Below are 20,687 nucleotides of genomic sequence, written 5' to 3' on the forward strand. Positions count from 1 at the left end.
TTTAATCGTGACAGCCCTAGGCATAGCGTGGCAAAATAAAGTTTATCTAGAATAAACATGAAATAAAGTCGGAAGATTACTATAGTCTGGTTGCCCTCTAATAATAATAATAATACCTGGAATTTATATAGCGCTTTTCTAAGTACTCAAAGTCGTTTAATGACGTGTACGAAGGTGCAACAGCACACACACAACACACAACACAACACATGGCCGGTCTCATAAAAGATTTCAAATTTTAATCATCATTATAAAGTGTTATATATATAAATACCTGGTTGTCATATCAATAAGAACTCTTCTTTTTTTAAATAGCCAAATAAAAATAACAAATAAAAACAAGCTGAAAGGTGGTGTATTAAAGGAATACTCTACCGTTTTAAAACCCATATCTCCATTTGTTTATTGTAGAAACCAGTGGTGGTCAAATTGTAATGTCTAGTGTTGCTGGGGACCCCTCTGGAAACCTGTCAAGGACCCCTCAAAATAATCATATTTGAACTGGGGACACCACAAAAATAATCATATTTGAACTGGGAACCCCCCAAAATAAACATATTTGAACTGGGGACCCCCCACCCTGACAAGCATTTGGAATTGAGGCATTACATTTAGTTTGACTCGGTTCCATGGACACATATTATGAAAAAAGACGATCTACAAGCTCACAACGCCTCACACTGCGAGGCGTTGTGAGCTTATAGATCTGCACCGAGTGCCGCACTATGAGCTTATAGATCTGCTTTTTTTTTTTATTGTGAAAATGTGTGCAAATCTTTGAATATGAATTCCCTAAAGCGAGCATTTGTATCTCAATTCTTTGCTTCTGGGGGGTCCCTGGAACAACATATTTTGAGATGGGGGTCCTCGGCCAAATACATATTATTTTGGGGGTCCTTGACATGAAAAAGTGTGATAACCACTGTGTTTCAGAGCTCAGCGCTCATTATCCAGAAGGAACACGCCGCTGAATTCAGTGATTGATCAATCAGAATCAAGCATTCAACCAAGCCGTGTAATAATACGAATTAACCACTTCAGCCCTATTCTAAATAATAGTGAAAATAGCTGATCTGCAAGCTTGTAGATCTGCTGTTTTTTTACACAAATTTCGGAATATTTCTGAAAGTGTACTGTACTTTGTACATTTGTCATTTGTACTTTGAATACTTAAGTATTTACTTGAGTATATATATATATATATATTGTCCACCACTGCACTTGCTACAATAAATAAGGAGATATGTATCCCATTAAAACACGGACAGAGCGTTAATGAATGGAATGAAGGTGTGTCAGTCTGTCAGAGTGAAGCAGCATCTATACGTCTGTGTTTGGTTTGGGTCACGTTGACGTCTTCCTCTGAGAAGAACCCCCACCATCACCGCTCTGAGAGAGAGACATGAGAGAGACATGAGAGAGCCATGTTAAATGACTAAATACAAGCTCATAGCACGGCACCGAGTGCCGTGCTATGAGCTTGTATTTGTGCTTGTGTGTGTGTGTGTGTGTGTGTGTGTGTGTGTAGCCTGTAGATCTGCTATTTTTGAAAAATCGTGAACATTCTTGGAAATATCTGAAGATATATTTTTAAAAGCGAATTATTATTGTATATCTGTCTCCCTCCCTATCTCGTATTCTCATTCTATAATAACATATTGGTTCAATCTATTCGTGAGTTATCTGACTGAACTGAAGAAGTGACGTCAGCGATGGGACATAAACATGAAGACACACACACACACACACACACACACACACACACACACACACACACACACACACACACACACACACACACACACACACATGCACTTACTGTCTGCTTTCTTCTTTAGTGGTGCCAGTGCTGCTTTTGCCTGGACACAAAAGCAAAGTGAATGCATGTTATAATACTAATACTAATAACAGTGGTGTAAAGTAACTAAGTACATGTACTCAAGTACTGTACTTAAGTACAATTTTGAGGCATTTTTCTTTGACTGTAGTATGGTATTTCCAATTTTCAATACTTTTACTTCTACTCCACTACATCTCAGAGGCAAATATTGTACTTTTACTCCACTATGATTATTTGAAAACTTTAGTTACTTTGTAGATTTTGATTATTACAAAACATACATTAACCACTTCAGCCCTTTATACATTTTGGCCATTTGAAAATAGCAGATCTACAAGCTCAAAATGTGTTGTGGTGCTTGTAGATCTGCTACTATCAATATTTACAAGCAACTTTGCCGTGTCTGAGGCCATTGTGATTCAATCATTTAGAACTTTATAAAAAAAGTACAATTAGAAAACAAACACCAATAGTTTTCCACTGACACACACGCGCGCACACACACACACACACACACACACACACACACACACACACACGGTGAACTCCGACCTTCTTTATAGCGGTCCAGTCTTCAAGGATGTCCAGGTCTCTCAGCATGTAGACGATGAAAGGTCCTGGAAGCACAACAAAACTAATAAACACAACAATACTAGGTCTGCTCCTTTTTCCCCCCTCTGGGCCAAATCTCTTCACTGAGAAAATAGCGGATCTACAAGCATGCCTGCTAAGTATTTCCCTCTACAACCAAATATCTCCCAAGTCCCGCAACATGACGTAGCACAACGTGCGGTGTGCTTGTAGATCAGCTTGAAGATCAGATATTTTTTTCGGTGAATTTTTGCCCCAGAACAGGGACGTTATAGGGTTCAAATAGTTGAACTACGTCCCGCACACACAGGCCTGTGTGGAATTTTCAAAAAAAATCAAAAAATTCACAATCGTGAAATTTTGTGCAAATCTTTGAATACATTTATATTTTTAAAGCAATCATTTTTAACTCAAATCTGTGCTTACGTGGGGGTCCCTGGAACAACATATTTTGAGATGGGGGTCTGCGGATAAATACATATCATTTTGGGGGTCCTTGACATAAAAACGTTTCTGAACCACTGATATTATAGCAACATTTGTAGAATCTCCAGAAAAAATGCTCACTTTAAAATATATATATTGAAAGATGTGCACAAATTTTCATAATAAAAAAAATAAATAGCAGATCTGCTAACATTGTGAAAATGGCCGATCTACAATATTTGAAAATTTGGTCAATGTTTGACCATTTTTTATCGTATAGTTTTGTTGATTACTTTTGATGCAGAAATGGTCTCTTTTACATTTTTTAGAGGTATAAAAAATGTCTTAAAAGTCCTTTTTGAAATGTGCAGATACCCTTATACTGTATGTTGGTTTGCTTACTGTTGAGTGAGACAACAATGTTGCACATTAAGCTAATCATCTGAGGACCCCCCTGGGGGTCCAAACCCACAGTTTAAGAACCACTGGTCTATCTTATGCCGTTACACATATCAGTAAACATAATCTTTCGGAGTTCGACCCTGTTTTGTTTTCACCAGGCGGTCAGAGGTGAATACAAACAGACTGGTTACCATGGTTACTAACCTGACACCAGCTGACATCGTTTCTTTCTGTCCGTTCGAGACACCAGGTTCTTCCTCTTACACTTCTTTCCTTTCAGCTCATCACTCCACCACTCTGAAAACACATGTTTACTGTTTTATACCACTCTGAAAACACATGTTTACTGTTTTATATCACTCTGAAAACACATGTTTACTGTTTAATATCACTCTGAAAACACATGTTTACTGTTTTATATCACTCTGAAAACACATGTTTACTGTTTTATATCACTCTGAAAACACATGTTTACTGTTTTATATCACTCTGAAAACACATGTTTACTGTTTTATATCACTCTGAAAACACATGTTTACTGTTTTATATCACTCTGAGAACACATGTTTACTGTTTTATATCACTCTGAAAACACATGTTTACTGTTTTATATCACTCTGAGAACACATGTTTACTGTTTTATATCACTCCACCACTCTGACAATACATGAACACATGAAAATACACCATCTGTAGTTTATTGCTATCTATGACTCTGAAAACACATCAGACACAATCTGTAGTTTACTGCTTTTTTCATCAGTAACCTAGCTGGATGTATTGTCCATGTGAACCTTATCTTTTTGCCAGACTAGAATATGCTGACAGTGACTGAATGCCAGACTGTTGCATGTGAAACACAACCATTGTACCATCATATCCTCACAGTCTCTGTGGCGCAACCGGTTAGCGCGTTCGGCTGTTAACCGAAAGGTTGGTGGTTCGAGTCCACCCAGGGACGATGGTGTTTTATACTGTACACTGGTACTCAACAGGAGGACTTTGGCTTCAACAACCACAAAAAAACACAGCAGAGTTGTATACTCGGAAGCCGGGCCGGGGGGGGGGGGGATATTTGTCACTGCAGGTATGTCACTTTTAATATTTTACTGTAATATTATTAACGAGTAGTGTAAGGTATTACTCTGCTAAAACAGTAATATTATACCATATTTATATGTAACAAATAGTGCATATGACATATTACTAACATGTAATATAATATGTTATATAATATATTACTGTTGATTCCAAATAATAAATAATATAATATATTTACTTTTTTAAGGAGTAATATGAAATAAGTAACATATTACTCTCCTGAGTAATATTGCCCAACACTGGTCAGCAGGGAGTGTTTGGCACTCAAGTACATTTTGAACACCGAACTTGTACTTGTAACAGACTATTTGTACCACAGGGTATTGATACTACTAGTAAATGATGTGAGTACTTCTTCCACCACTGCCTCTGTCCATCATTCTGTCTGATCTATATTTTCCTCCTTATCAATGGATTGGGTTGACCAATCCATCTGAACTAGCACACGGGGCAAGTAGTGAAGCCCAATTTTCACTTTTTACCCAAATTCAAGCAGTTTAAACGCTCTTCACAGCAGTGTTGATTTTGACAGCAAAGTCTTAGTCATAGTCTTTAAAATAAAATTCCATTTTAGTTTTAGTCATATTTTAGTCATCTGCAATGTTTTACTTTTAGTCTAGTTTTAGTCGACTAAACATCATAAGATTATAGTCGACTAAAATGTATGTTGGCGGTGCCTTGATGGTGTCGTAATGCCTGATTTTACACTTGGTTGCATGCAGAAAATAGCCGATCTATAAGCTTGTAGATCTGCTATTTTCAGAGCGCAACACCCGAGCGCAACCAAACATAAAATGACTTGTCTTTTAGTTCTACTGGATTTCTTCTCCACTAGATCCCTCACTAACATTTTAGTTTGTCAATATATTTAGTCTTAGTTTTAGTCATCGTAGCTTAGTTTGCATCAGTGTAAAAAGGGAGTCAACAAACATTTTTCGTCATAGTTTTAGTCGCCGAAATCAACACTGCTTCATAGGCTATGGGATCTGGAGTCGTGGTTGCGGTCCCATAGCCCCAGATGGACAGTGGTGGGTGGAAATGGTGTGTGTGTGTGTGTGTGTGTGTGTGTGTGTGTGTGTGTGTGTGCGTGTGCGTGTGCGTGTGCGTGTGTGTGTGTGTGTGTGTGTACCAGAGGTGATGTCTACACTCTGTCTGTCCTCGTCCAGTCTTCTGATCTTGTCCAGCAGCTCTGTCTTCATAGCGTCAAACAGCAACGTGCGCTCACTCTGTAAGACACACACACACACACACACACACACACACACACACAATTATATACAGTAGTTATATTGTATGGTCTGTTTGTTTTAATAATAATAATTTCTTCAGTTGACATAAAGGTAAGACCCCCCAGGGAGGTCCTCACATGACTTTTGTATTATTATAACTAGATGTGACGGCCTCACATCTAGTTTAACAAATACAGGTCAAGAGACGCTATCCACTATTTATGTGGGTTGGTGTGGAGGTGTCCATATGCTCTTCTGAAGTTTCTGTCAGTTTTTGTGGTCCCTTTACGCTCTTGCTTTTACAGCGTGTTGCGTTTAGATGTTCTACTGCACGACGGAAACACTTTGCGCTTGGCGTCCGACGGCCCAGAGATAGTTTTCTTTTCCGTGGCATGGCTCTGTAAGAGAGCGACCTGGCCTAATTATAGCTCTGCACACACGTCATTGCGAAGTCCGGCCTCTCTGGCCTCTCCTCTCCTCTCCTCTCCTCCCCTCTCCTCCCTCCCCGCTTTGCTTTGCGGCCCTAACCTCTAGTCCCATCCTCCCAACCTCGGTCATGTGATAAAGAGGTCAGACTTCCTGTATCTGGTTGCTATGGCAACCTGCCAGACAGTGGCGTGCACAGACATTTTGAGGGGCAGGTGCTCAAGTAAATTATACTTTTTTTTGTTTACTTGGTCTGCTCTTTTTTCCCTCTACACCTATACCTCTTTGCCAAAAATAGCCGATCTACAAGCCCACAACGCCTCGCAGCGCGAGGCGTTGTGGGCTTGTAGATCGGCTATTTTTGGCTAAAGTTCTCCTCAGAAAAGGGATGCTAGGTTTCGAGTGGTTATGGTAAAAAGAAAAATCATGTTACATAAAGATTTGGCGGACCCCCTGTAGTAACTCTGAGGACCCCCTAGGGGTCCCGGACCCCCTGTTGAAGACCCCTGCTGTAAACTGGAAAAAAAAAAAAAACGTTCTTTTTTTCTGTTTTTCAAGAGGGCACTTCTGGTCAAGAGGGCAAAGGGCAGGTGCTCTAGCACCACCTAGAGTCTATCTGTGCACGTCCCTGCTGCCAGATCAGGCTGAGGGTCTGATAGGCGAATCAGAGAAATAATCAAACCGAGAGTCTGATCACTGATGGAGGTGGGGGTAAGATGCCTAAAACATAGCCATAGCTCTGATCAACAGTCTGTGACGGGTCTTGGAGGCATGTGGAGTGATCCTCTGCTTGTGAATCCCTGACGAACTTCTGAGCTTTTGTCAATTATATAGTAGTAAGATAAGATATTTTGGGGGGGAGGTCCCCACAAGATTTTTGTATTATTATAATATTTGGGGGGGGGGGGGGGGTCCCCACATGATTCTTTTTATTATTTTGGGTCTCCGGATGACAGTGAAGTGACAATTTAAGGACTTTTAAGACCTTTTTAATACCTCAAAAAAAGAAAAGGAAAGGAAAAAAAGAATTACTCCATCAAAAGTAATCAACAAACTATACTATATAAACTGGTCAAACATTGGACACATTGTCACATAATATAAGAAAGATGCAAACAATACATAGCAGATCATTGTATTGTGTGTCAAAAAATATTTGAATATTTAATTATATAATATGCTATATTCAATAAATACCCCTTTTTATTTGTGGTTTTCAAATATATTTTGACACATAATCAAATGTTTTATTTATAATTCACCAGGATCCTGGACTTCTTGGGGTTCCAGGCTTAAAATAATATATATCAATATTTTTCCTATGGGAAAAATGAATGGGGTTTTTATCTGTGGCACCGCAAAATGGCCGCCACTGCTATGCCCTATTGCGTGTGCGTGTGTGTGTGCGTGTGAGTCATACCTCCAGGTGTTGTCGTGCTCCTTGCAGTTCACACTCATACTTATGTTTGATGACCTGTAGACACAGCTCTCTGTACACTCCTACACACACACACACACACACACACACACACACACACACACACACACACACACACACACACACACACACACACACACACACACACACACACACACACACACACACACACACACACACACACACGAGGATGACAGCATGAAACTAAATCAACCAATCACATCAGGTTAATTTATTGCGTGTTTGCAGTGACATCACAACTACAGCGTGGCTGATGATTGGCCGGCCCTTGGCTGTGCTCCCTAAAATATATATCTATATACATCTTATATCTAGACATGCATCAAGGTTCAAGGTTGTACTTTATTGTTACATCTTGTGTACAAAAGGTACAAAAGAGTCAAACTTATTTGGGTTTGGCTTCCTTCAGACAATGCAGCAGCATAGGTAATAACAACAATAAAATAATGATAGAAAATATTTAAAAAAAAGGTAAAGAAAGAGAGTGCAAAAAGAGCAAAAAGAGAATAAAAAGAACATCATCAAATCACATGTACTTAATCCTACAGTACTGTATCAACAGTTGCACATGCTTTTTTACACATGATGAAATGTCTGTCTGCCTGTCTGTCTGTGGGTGTGGGTGCGTGCGTGCGTGCGTGTGTGTCTGTGTGTTACCTGCTACTTGTGTGCGTAGCGTCATGTTGTTCTGCAGCGAGGCCAGAGGGTCTCTGTATTCTCCTGCTTTCCCTGTGAGAACCTCATCCAGCTTCACCTTCATCTGGCTGACCCGCTCCCTGAACAACCTGCAACGTACAACACATCCAACATTAACAACCTGCAACGTACAACACATCCAACATTAACAACCTGCAACGTACAACACATCCAACATTAACAACCTGCAACGTATAACACATCCAACATTAACAACCTGCAACGTACAACAACACCAACTTTCCCCCAAAATTCCATGATTTTTCAAAGGTTAGTAAAAGCACTCAAAAATTGCTCGCAGTGGCGTGGCAAACACTGTTTTATTTTGTGGCAGTCAAAGAGTTAAGACTCTGATTGGTTGGGCTTTAACGGAGGTCTGTGGTTGGTCAGTTAATACTGTATGTTACATTACATTACATTACAGTCATTTAGCAGACGCTTTTATCCAAAGCGACTTACAATAAGTGCATTCAACATAGTTAGGCAAGAAAACTACTAATCACCAGAAGTCTTAAGTGCATTCTCTTCTAAAACAAGCAACTAAGAGTATACCTAGCCCTAAGGTAAAAGTGCAATATATCAGCTACCTACTGTCTTAAACAGATGAGACAAAGTAGGAAATCAAATGAGCACGAGCTAAAACTAATAAGTGTATCGAATATCCATCGATCCATCCATCCATCCATCCATCCATCCATCTTACTTGTCTTTCAGGTCGTGGAACTGATTCTCCAGATCCACCATCTCCTCCAGACACTCCCCTCTTCTCCTCTCACAGTCTTCATCATCCATCTCTACAGACAGACAGACAGACAGACAGACAGACAGACAGACAGACAGACAGACAGGCAGGCAGGCAGGCAGGCAGGCAGGCAGACAGACAGACAGACAGACAGACAGACAGACAGACAGACACATGGGTGAGAAATAAAACCATAACCAACTCCAAATCGATCATTAATGGCAACTATAAATGTGTTTGTTAACCCGTTAAGACCCACGGCCGATTCTACAAATGCCTCGTAAATCTGTGGTTCTCAAGACTTCTCACACTTTCATTCAAGATTGTTTTCAAAAAAATGTTACATAGCAGATATACAAGCTCCCAGCGCAGCACGAAGAGACGCGCTGTGAGCTTGTACATCTGCTATTTTTGAATAACCACCGCAACAAGTCTATCATTTTTAGATTTGAGCTAAAAAGCATTATTTTACACTTTGGCTATTCAAAAATAGCAGATATACAAGCTCATGGCGCGGCACCGAGTGCCGCGCCATGAGCTTGTAGATCTGCTATTTTTGTTTTAATCGTGAAAATGTGTGCAAATCTTTGAATATGTATATTCTTTAAAGTGAATATTTTTAACTCTTTAAATCTTTGCTTCTGGGGGTCCCTGGAACAACATAGTTTGAGATGGGGGTCGGCGACCAAATACATATCATTTTGGGGGTCCTTGACATGAAAAGGTTTGAGCACCACTGATATAGAAACATACGTTTTTCAGAAAACTGTTGGAAGAAGACATTAGCTAAGAATCGGCCTCAGGTCTTAATGGATTAAGACAGTAGTCTAACACAGTGTTTCTCAACCATTTTCATGTCAAAGACCCTAAAATGTATTTAAAGTGGCGGACCCCCATGTGTGTCAGGGTGGGACGCATCGGGTCCCGAGCCACGCTTTGGGAATCTGTGATATATAGGAGACAGAGAAGTGTGTAGAAATTGTCTTCTTTCGACGAGTCCACAGTTTATATGTGTGGAGTCACATCGCCCTCTACTGGTAACATTGATGTACTACTGTTTGTTCTTTTGTCTTTTATCACTAATGCCAAAGCTGATACAATGTCTGAGGAGGAGCCCAACACAACTAATTGTTACTCTTATTCATACACACAGGGTATATGGAGCCCATAAACCGTCTTCAGAAATGAGCTATAAGAACAATAAGTTGTGCACGCCCAAGACATTCATCTCAGCCTTTATTTATCCGATTAGGTGTCCTCAGTATTTATCAAGTGAAACCATCTTCAAATTGGTTTATTTGTTTATGGCTCATTGGGGAGAACCCCTCCCTCCTTTTTTCATCATATATTTGAGTATAATTTTCAGGTCCATAATTACCCAACACACGTAGCTCAAATAACCTCAGACCCCCAAAGGCCCGGACCGACACAAACCCAGTTTAATATAGGCTTCAGAGGGCGAGTATTGGGGAGGTGGGGGGGGGGACCTAGATCGGAAGCGAGTGTCGGACATAATTATCCTCTAGTGTGAGGGTTCAAAGAGACAATCTTAAACCTCCCAGGTTGCTCACAGGACGGTCGGGGCTGCTCTGACAACTTTCAAAAACACTTGCTATTTATCTAGTAGAAAGGTAGTCGCACGCTAACGAGAGAAAGAGTCTACAACAGGGGTCTTCAACAGGAGGTCCGGGACCCCTAGGGGGTCCTCAGAGTTACTAGAGGGGGTCCGCCAAATCTTTGTGTGATGTGATTTATTTTTTGTTGACCTCAACCAATTGAACCCTAGCGTCCCTTTTCTGAGGAGAACTTTAGCCAAAAAAATAGCAGATCTACAAGCTCACAACACCTCGCAGCGCGAGGCGTTGTGAGCTTGTATATCGGTTTGTCGGTTTGTAGATCGGTTTGTGAGCTTGTAGATCGGCTTGTAGATCAGATTTTGGCAAAGAGGTGTTTGGTGTAGAGGGGCGAAAAGAGCAGACTTAAGGCCTTTGCACACAGGGTGCGATTAGTCAATCAGTTTTTACCGCATGCGGAAAGACGCACGAATCGAACTGGGTTGGAAAAAAACTGCTCTACAAATACTCAATCAATTCAAATACTCAGTATCCATATGAAAGGTCCATCTTTTCTTGACAACACCGTTACAAACCAGATAGTCCAGGGGCCAAGCCATATTTTGGTACCACCTAAGGTGACCGTAAAGTTTTTGTATTTTTGTCTTCCTACATGTCTCTAGTTTATATTTTGGTATGATAACCCTTCCAATCTTGTAGCTTAATGGCAGTTATCACTACCTACCGGCTAATGTATCCGGTAGGAGACACAAAGTAGAATCTTTGTGTCTCCTACCGGAAATACACCCGGGCATCAAATTATTGCGACAAAAAACAAAATATATCCATGTATTCAAGGCTTCATGGGGTGTGCAATTGATAGAAAATAAATCATTTTTTGGGTGAACTCCTCCTTTAAGTTTCCCAGGGGGACTCTCTACCCATTCAGCTATGACCACCCTAGACCGAAGGAGGGTCAACTTTTACAAGCTTATGGAAAGCAGTCTTTTTGCAAACACCAAAAATCTGAGAAGTTATCAATTGCACACCCCATGAAGCCTTGAATACATGGATATATTTTGTTTTTTGTCGCAATAATTTGATGTTTCCGGTAGGAGACACAAAGATTCTACTTTGTGTCTCCTACCGGATACATTAGCCGGTAGGTAGTGATAACTGGCATTAAGCTACAAGATTGGAAGGGTTATCATACCAAAATATAAACTAGAGACATGTAGGAATACAAAAATACAAAAACTTTACGGTCACCTTAGGTGGTACCAATTTGTGAAAATATCAGTGTTGGCCCCTGGACTAAGATGAACTTTACCACAACTCTTACCTGAACTCTCCTCTTCCTCTTCATCCTCCTCCTCGTCCTCCTCCTCTTCTTCCTCCTCCTCCTCCTCCTCCTCGCTCTCCTCCAGGTCGGTGTCTTCTCTCTCCTCGGTGCTCTCCTCCATGATCTCCTCCTCTGCTCCTCCTTCTCCTGCAGTGTGTGTGTCGTCCTCGTCGTCCTCCTCCTCCTCCAGCTCTCCGTTGGTGTTCACCTCCATCATGTGTGTTTCTCCTACTCCTCCCCCCCCGGCCTCCTCCATCTCCTCCTCGGGCTCCCTGAGCGAGGGCTGCACCGGCATGACTGTGTGGACGACCGTACACACATTTACATTATTTATTTGAATCCACAAATTACAATGAATGTTATTACAATGAAGGATACACATGGCTCCTCCACACAGACTGCCAATAACAGCTGAAACAGAGCAATATTTAGCCAGTTGTTGTCTCCGCCAGGAGACTTTGTTTTCACTTTCTAAATATGACACACAGATTGGTCAAGCCTCACGTGACACGTGACAATACGGTGAAATAGTGTGATCTGATTGGCTAGTGACGTATAGCGGCCTATAAATACATGTGTCACTTTGAAAGAGTCTTAGCCTCTTTCAAAGTGAGGTAAAACAGGAATAATCACGAAATGGCTGAGAAATGGCGGATACTGTAACAATTGGATAGGACACTTACACAGACAGGACGGATAGGACACTTACACAGACAGGACGGATAGGACACTTATACAGACAGGACGGATAGGACACTTATACAGACAGGACGGATAGGCCACTTATACAGACAAGACGGATAGGACACTTATACAGACAGGACGGATAGGACAGTTATACAGACGGAATAACATAAGAATTAGAACATTCCCAACATTCCCAACACAAGTCTGCTGGCGGAGACTTGTGCTCCGAGGAGCACTTTTTCTAGTTTGGCTTTGTTTTTTGTCATGCCAGCGATTGTTAGGCCGCTCGTGGTCAGCTTATATACATGGCCCAGGATTCCAAATATGAGTACAGAGAATCTACACATCTGTACCCAAGGTTTGTTATGATTCTCAGTAGCGGTTGGTACTTAGAATGCTTATCTTGGAAAGCCTGGTTCATGTATAGGTCAAAGACACAGCCCACCTCCAGAATCAGAACCTCCTTGTGACAGGTGTCAACAAAAATGACATCAGAGGTATTTGGGATGTTAGCAAAGACATCACAGGTTAAACCAAATCAATCTGGTAACACTCTTGAGTGTTTGTACATTGCTGCACTGGATGGCATACATTTTTTAACTGCATCGGACACTATGTCGACAATACGGTCATGGCGAGCAATGTACACATTTTTATATGCACTACATCCATTGGTACATTCACACATACACGCACACGCACACACACACACGCTTGTTTTGTAAGAAAGCGAGTAACGCCTCACCTATTATGCCACCAAAATGTGGAATGTCCTTCCAACAGACATCATAAAGTGTGACTCCTACCCTCCTACAAAACCTCTATAAAAGAGCCTCTGTCTGTATTTACAACTGGCCCTTTAGACAAGTCTTCTAGCTCAGTGGTTCTCAAACTTTTTCATGTCAAGGACCGACAAATTGACACCCTATTAGCCCGCGGACCCCCATTTCAAAAGATATGCCTCAGGGACCCCCCATAAGAGAAGATTTTTTACGGCTCTAGCAGTGATTCTCAACCATTTTAATGAGAACCAATGTTGTAGCTCATTCGTTCTCAAAATGGGGTCCGGGGACCCCCAGGGGTCCTTGTGGGGGTACCAGGGGGTCCCCAGCAAAATAAGTAACAATTAGTTACTAAATTAGCGTCACAATCATTTTAACCACTTTAACCATACTTTGGCTATTCAAAAATAGCAGATCTACAAGCTCATAGCGCGGCACTCGCTATTTTTTAAACATTTTTTGCAAAACTTTTGCGATCACAGGTTACTGTCACAGACTATGAGATGGGGGTCCGCAGCCAAATATGTATCATTTTGACAGACAGACAGACAGACAGACAGACAGACAGACAGACAGACAGACAGACAGACAGACAGTAAGGCAGGCAGGCAGGCAGGCAGACAGACAGGCAGGCAGGCAGACAGACAGGCAGTAAGGCAGGCAGACAGACAGACAGACAGACAGACAGGCAGACAGACAGACAGGCAGGCAGGCAGACAGACAGGCAGTAAGGCAGGCAGACAGACAGACAGACAGACAGGCAGACAGGCAGACAGACAGACAGGCAGGCAGGCAGACAGACAGACAGAGAGACAGGCAGGCAGGCAGGCAGGCAGACAGACAGACAGACAGGCAGGCAGACAGACAGACAGGCAGACAGACAGGCAGGCAGACAGGCAGGCAGGCAGGCAGGCAGGCAGACAGACAGACAGACAGACAGACAGACAGACAGACAGACAGGCAGGCAGGCAGACAGACAGACAGACAGGCAGGCAGGCAGGCAGACAGACAGACAGACAGACAGACAGACAGACAGACAGATAGTAAGGCAGACAGACAGACGCCACCATCCATACGGCTTCCGTGAGTTAGGTAGGCAGGCAGACAGACAGACAGACAGACAGACAGACAGACAGGCAGTTAGGCAGACAGACAGACAGACAGACAGACAGACAGACAGACAGGCAGGCAGGCAGACAGACAGACAGACGCCACCATCCATACGGCTTCCGTGACGTCATCGAAAGGCAAGGCAAAAGAGAGGGCAACGCTGTCTGACTGTCTGTCTGTCTGTCTGTCTGTCTGTCTGTCTGTCTGTCTGTCTGCCTGCCATCGGCTTGGTCAAGTGCAACATTGTAACGTTGAAAAACACAAGAACGCGCGCGCGCGCAAACACACACACACACACACACACACACACACACACACACACACACACACACACACACACACACACACACACACACACACACAGTATGAAGTGGACTGTCTGCCTGTCTCGCTACATTGTTGCACGTTTACACACAAAGTCGTCAGGCGTTGACATAGTCTTGGCTGAACCCCCCAACGCGTCCTGCTTTTTCACCAGTAAAGCCCGTAATTCTCCATACATGTACAAAACATACATAAAAGGTGCTTTACCCGGTTGGCCAGGATGTTAACTAGCGATATGGAGTCTTTTTCTCAATGTATTAGTCCGTATTATTCAATAGATATGTGTTTTAATCCCGTCCGTTCACCGCATGCGCCCCCGCCACTATCGCCCATTGCAGGAACACAGGGAACGGTCCGACGGAATCGGCCACAGACGGGATTAAAACACGTATCTATTGAAAAATGCGGACCAATACATTAAACAAAGAGTCCGCATCGCTAGTTAACATCCATGGCAACCGATTGAACACATTATATATATGTTTTGTAAGTATATATATAAGTACGGGCTCTACTGGTGAAAATGCAGGACGCACTGGGGGGGGAGCAGCCAAGACTATGGTAGATACTAACGTAAAAGTCTTCGACTCGATAAAATACATCTATGATAGTCTTGATCCACGGCTAGCGCCGTGGATCAAGACTATCGTAGATGTATTTTATACGTGTTTTAATACATGCAATCCTTAAATAATCCTTATTTTATCGCACAGTAAGGATTGTTATCTTTATGCAGATTTTACGGATTAAAACATGAAGCAGCAAGGCGCCACTGAGCTTACAAACACACATTATTATTATAATAACATATTATTATTGTTCTTTCATGAGGCTTTAGGTCAAAATAAGTCTCATCCTCACCTTGAAGCTGGGCTTTAACACACAGATACTGAGGATACTTTATTAAAGTACCGTAAAAGATATTATAAATAGATATTAAAGTACAGTATTAAGGAGATTACTTCATATCTACAAACTACTTCCTCTTCACTTCAGTTCCACTGTTTTGCCGGACTCCGGCATCACGTGGCCGGGCAGCCAATCAGCGTTGAGGAGCCGCACGCCGAGCAGGGCCAATCGGCGTCGAGAGAGCTGACGCAACGCGTTTTGGCCAATGGGAGTGAAGATGTGGGGCCCTGCTGGGCTTGTGTCCAATCGTAATCCGAGGCTGGGTTGGAGGGCGGCCAATGGGATGACTTTAGGGAAGGTTAGAGCATATTAGGGTTAGAGCAGTGGTTTTCAACCAGTGGTCCGGGGACCACTAGTGGTCCTTGAGGGGGTTCCAGCTAAATGGTAGATATTTAGGAACCAAATGAACCCTTAAGGGTCTTTAATGTGTCTGTAACTCTGAGAGTGTACAAATGGAACCAAATGGACCCGTAACGGGTCCATTTGGTTCCATTTGTACACTCTCAGAGTTAAATTAACATTGATTTTACAATATAAACTGGGGTCCCAGATATACAAATGCCATAAAATGGGGGTCCTTGACACGAAAAAGGTTGAAAACCACTGGGTTTGAGCATTAGGGTTAGAGAGTTGCGTCATTACATTCGTCAGTACCTGTGGAAAGCCTGGGGTTCTATTTGCTGCTCAGTGGCGCGGATCCGGTCTAGAGCCCCGCCTACTGTATCCGGTGATTTGACCGGATACAGGATAGGTGGGCACCTCCATGTAAAATTGGCTATTTTGTCTAAAATGTTAAAATGTTTATATATATATATATATATATATATATATATATATATATATATATATATATATATATATATATATATATATATATATATATATATATATATATATATATTTGAAAAATGGTCTTAAGTAATGTAAAGTATACATGATGTGAACATGGTACATCATAATAATAATAATAATAATAATAATAATAATAATAATAATAATAATAAGTAAATAAAAGTTAAAGTTTTCAAATAATTGAAGTGGAGTAAAAGTACAGACAATGGGAAGTACCCCAATAAATTAAAAGTATCTCAAAGTGGACATTACTTTTATAGTATTTATAGTCAACACAGATGCATCCAATCGTGTCCCCACCAACCTCCCCAGGAATGTGTAGATTATGCTGAATATCACTCTCACACACAGTATAATACATGTAAATAAAAGTCTTCTTTATCAGTTTAGAGGTAATTCTACAAATGCCCAGAAGGTGGCAGCACTCTCACTCACTCTCTCTCTCTCTCTCTCTCTCTCTCACACTCACACACACACACACACACACACACACACACACACACACACACACACACACACACACACACACACACACACACACACACACACACACACACACACACACACACACACACACACACACACACACACACACACACACACACACACACACACACACACACACACACACACACACACACACACACACACACACACACACACACACAGTTATTTTTGAAATGTTCATCCATTTTTATTTGTAGTCATTTTTTATTTTGTTTTCATTTGAGTTTTAATTATTATCTATATTATTGTATGTAAGTGAGTTTGACATTTTTTATTTTTTGTTTAAGTTTAGCTTGTATTCATTTTAGTGTTGGTTATATATATATATATATATATATATATATATATATATATATATATATATATATATATATATATATATATATATATATATATATATATATATATATATATATATATATATATATATATATATATATATATATATAGGCCTATTGTTTTTTTCTTTTTGAAGTTATTTATCAATTCTATGTAAAGCCTATAGTTTTAGGATGTGAAGGTCAGGAGCCTTCCAGGCAAGGCATTCCAGGCAACTGCCCTCCGGAGGGCAGTTGCCTGGAATGCCTTGCGTGGGATGAGGAGAGTGTGGGAATCTGACATGAGGAAAAGACCTCAAGAGACCGCTGTTCGTCGCCACAGTGCTGCTGTATGGAGCCGAGACATGGACCCTCACAGTGGAGTCAGTACTGCTGTATGGAGCTGAGACATGGACCCTCACAGTGGAGTCAGTACTGCTGTATGGAGCTGAGACATGGACCCTCACAGTGGAGTCAGTACTGCTGTATGGGGCTGAGACATGGACCCTCACAGTGGAGTCAGGACTGCTGTATGGAGCTGAGACATGGACCCTCACAGTGGAGTCAGTACTGCTGTATGGGGCTGAGACAAGGACCCTCACAGTGGAGTCAGTACTGCTGTATGGGTCCAATACAATGGACCCTCACAGCACAACAGGAAAGTTTTATACTTTGGCTATTCAAAAATAGCAGATATACAAGCTCATAGTGCGGCAGTTTGTAGATCTGCTATTTTTGAAAAATCGTGAAAATTTGTGCACATCTTATATAGAATATTTTCAAGGCAAACCTTTTTCTACTCAAATCTTTGCTTCTGGGGGGTCCCTGGAACAACATATTTTAAGTTTGGGGTCCACGGCCAAATGCATATCATTTTGGGGGTCCTTGACATGAAAAGGTTGGAGAACCACTGATATTATAGCAACACGTTTTTTCAAAAAAACTGTTAGGATTTATAAGACATGTGTAGAATCCCCAGAAGCAAAGATTTGAGTACAAATGTTCGCTTTATATATATATATTTAAATAGTTGTACACATTGTCAAGATTAAAAATTAAAAAGAATAGCAGATCTACAAGCTCATAGTGCGGCACTCGGTGCCGCACTATGAGCTTGTAGATCTGCTATTTTTTAATAGCCAAAGTGTAAGATAATGGTTAAAGTGGTTCAAATCTGAAATGACAGATGCTTTCTTTTTTTCAGGTTTTTTCTTCTCTCCATCATTTTAACGTAAAGCATAGTTTTTATTGTTTTTATTTTCAGTTAATAAAAATATTAAATGGATTCTAGTTTATGTAATTTCATCAGTTTTAGTTAACTATTATAAACATGGCACACACACACACACACACACACACACACAAAAAGTAAATACAGCAGTCTTTTTTTGTTTTTCCTTTTCACATATTTTTATTAAAGTTGCATAAAAGTGTAACAAAATTGGGCAAAAACAAGACCTTGTTGATATTGCTACAATTGAATGTTGGTTTGTTTTGAATCATTGTCCCACAACATCGTCTGTCCTCCACCAATCAGCATGATTTAGCCTCAAAGATAATAACCACTAGATATACTTTTGTTTTTTGTTTTCTTTTTATTTATTTTTTGCAATTTCCCCCCCAACAGTAAAAAAACAGACTTCTCAATAACAGTCTAAGAAAGGTATTAAATCCAAAGCTGGATTTTTAAGAAATGAAAAAAAAAAAATCCATTCAAATTCGATTATCGATTGAGCTTGTCTGGCGCAATTCAATTCAAATCCCCCCCCCCCCCCCTCCCCCCATCAAAAAGCTCCGCCCCAAGACACACCCCCACAGGCAAAACCAATCGCTCTGTAATTATCTGGATGGATTTTCGTCTAGTTTTTCTTTGTGTGTCAACAACGTTGAATATTCATCCAAGGCCCGGTGTCGTTACGTCATGGTCACGATAAAAACAACTTTATTCAAATGGTAACTTGTTCAAGAACGTCGGTCTAAAATAAAAACCATATAATCAAGGCCTAAACGTACTGTATTAAACACTCACTCACTTCTAGAAAAGAATGAGAAAAAATCCTCTCCTTTCGACCACTGTGATCCTGTCGTCTGCATTGGGACGGCAGGTTGTATTTCTTTTTTTATTTATTCTTTTTTTTTATTTCAAAAATTTTCAAAACTACTGACGCCAGGATTTTTTCGGATTTCATACATTAAAAAAAAATTCTAGAGTCTTTAAAACCTTTCAAAAAAATTCTGACGCCAGGAATGAATACATTTCAAAAATTTTCAAAAAAAAACATTTCAAAAATAGCCCCAAAAAATAGCAGACGAGACGTCGTGAGCTTCGACGCAGATCGGCTATTTTGGCTATTTCCGAAGATAGGGCTTAAGTGGTTTAGAAAGAAAAAAAAAGGAGCGAAAGAAGAAGAAAGGTTCTTAAAGGTATTCCAAACCCTCGCCAACGTCACTCGCAAATACCAACGAGCGACTTTTAGCCGGGCGGCGTTACCTTGTTGTTTCCTTTGTTTGTTTGTTTGTTTTTTTTTCCTTTCAAAAATGAATGCCTCCTATTTTATTTGGTTTATATAAACATAAATAACACCTAAGGCAACAGCTGATTCGCTTACAAAAAAAGAGAGAGAGAGAGGAAGGTAATCGAAGGAGGAGTAGATGGATGGAAAGAGAATGGAGGTTTGCAGGTATATACGGATATAATAAGAACGGAGGAAGCAGGAGGATTTAAGCCCAATTTAGGCAAAAAAATAGCAGATCTACAAGCCCCCCCCACCTTGTGAGCTTGTAGATCGGCTATTTTCGGCGCACAACAACACCGGTGTATGGCGAGGTATAAAAACCGGGCTTCGGGCGACAGAGTCGACGTGATACAGAAATAGGTCGGTTCGTGAGAGTGTGTGTGTGTGTGTGTGTGTGTGTGTGTGTGTGTGTGTGTTTTTTGGGTGAGAGATACCTTGGTCGAGGTCTGTTGTCACCGCAGGTGTTTGTGATTGGCCAAATCGTGGGATCAACGCACACACAAAAAAACAAACTCCCCAGCCATCCGATTGGCCCAGAACCAGGAACAGATGGCTTATTCTTTGGGAGACGATTGGGGCAGGGCTGTTGGCGGGACGACGCGTGAGACCCTCATGTGTGACAGCCAATGACCCCCCCCCCCCCCCCCCTCTAAGCCTCACCCCCTCCCCCTACCTGCACCCGAGTGTATGAGAGGAAGACGCTGTCTCTCTTTGCTGCACCCCATGTCCATGTGTACGTGTGTCCATACCTGCTACTGTCTGTACATTCTTGCTACTTGTTTATGCTATCCTAATCCTATATTTCTTTATGAACCCATTAAGACCTGAGGCCATATTCTTAAAAATGTTTTCTAAATCCCAACAGTTTTTTGAAAA

At 41.2% G+C, this 20,687-nt stretch overlaps 1 protein-coding gene across 1 annotated transcript; it reads right to left on the reverse strand.

Annotated features, from left to right (window-relative positions):
• Positions 1-214: 214 nt before the first annotated feature.
• Positions 215-15,714, reverse strand: brms1 (BRMS1 transcriptional repressor and anoikis regulator). The gene is made up of 10 exons (XM_084042754.1): positions 15,572-15,714; positions 11,808-12,104; positions 8,874-8,964; positions 8,132-8,259; positions 7,436-7,515; positions 5,490-5,586; positions 3,464-3,556; positions 2,393-2,457; positions 1,820-1,859; positions 215-1,389 (listed from the first exon to the last, which is right to left on the reverse strand). The coding sequence occupies exons 2-10, from the start codon at positions 12,100-12,102 to the stop codon at positions 1,382-1,384; spliced, it is 897 nt and encodes a 298-aa protein (XP_083898880.1). The 5' UTR covers positions 12,103-12,104; positions 15,572-15,714; the 3' UTR covers positions 215-1,381.
• Between the last annotated feature and the right edge of the window lie 4,973 nt (positions 15,715-20,687).

This window comes from Gymnoscopelus microlampas (genome assembly GCF_963454915.1).
Source record: "Gymnoscopelus microlampas genome assembly, chromosome: 19".
Lineage (NCBI taxonomy): Eukaryota > Metazoa > Chordata > Actinopteri > Myctophiformes > Myctophidae > Gymnoscopelus > Gymnoscopelus microlampas.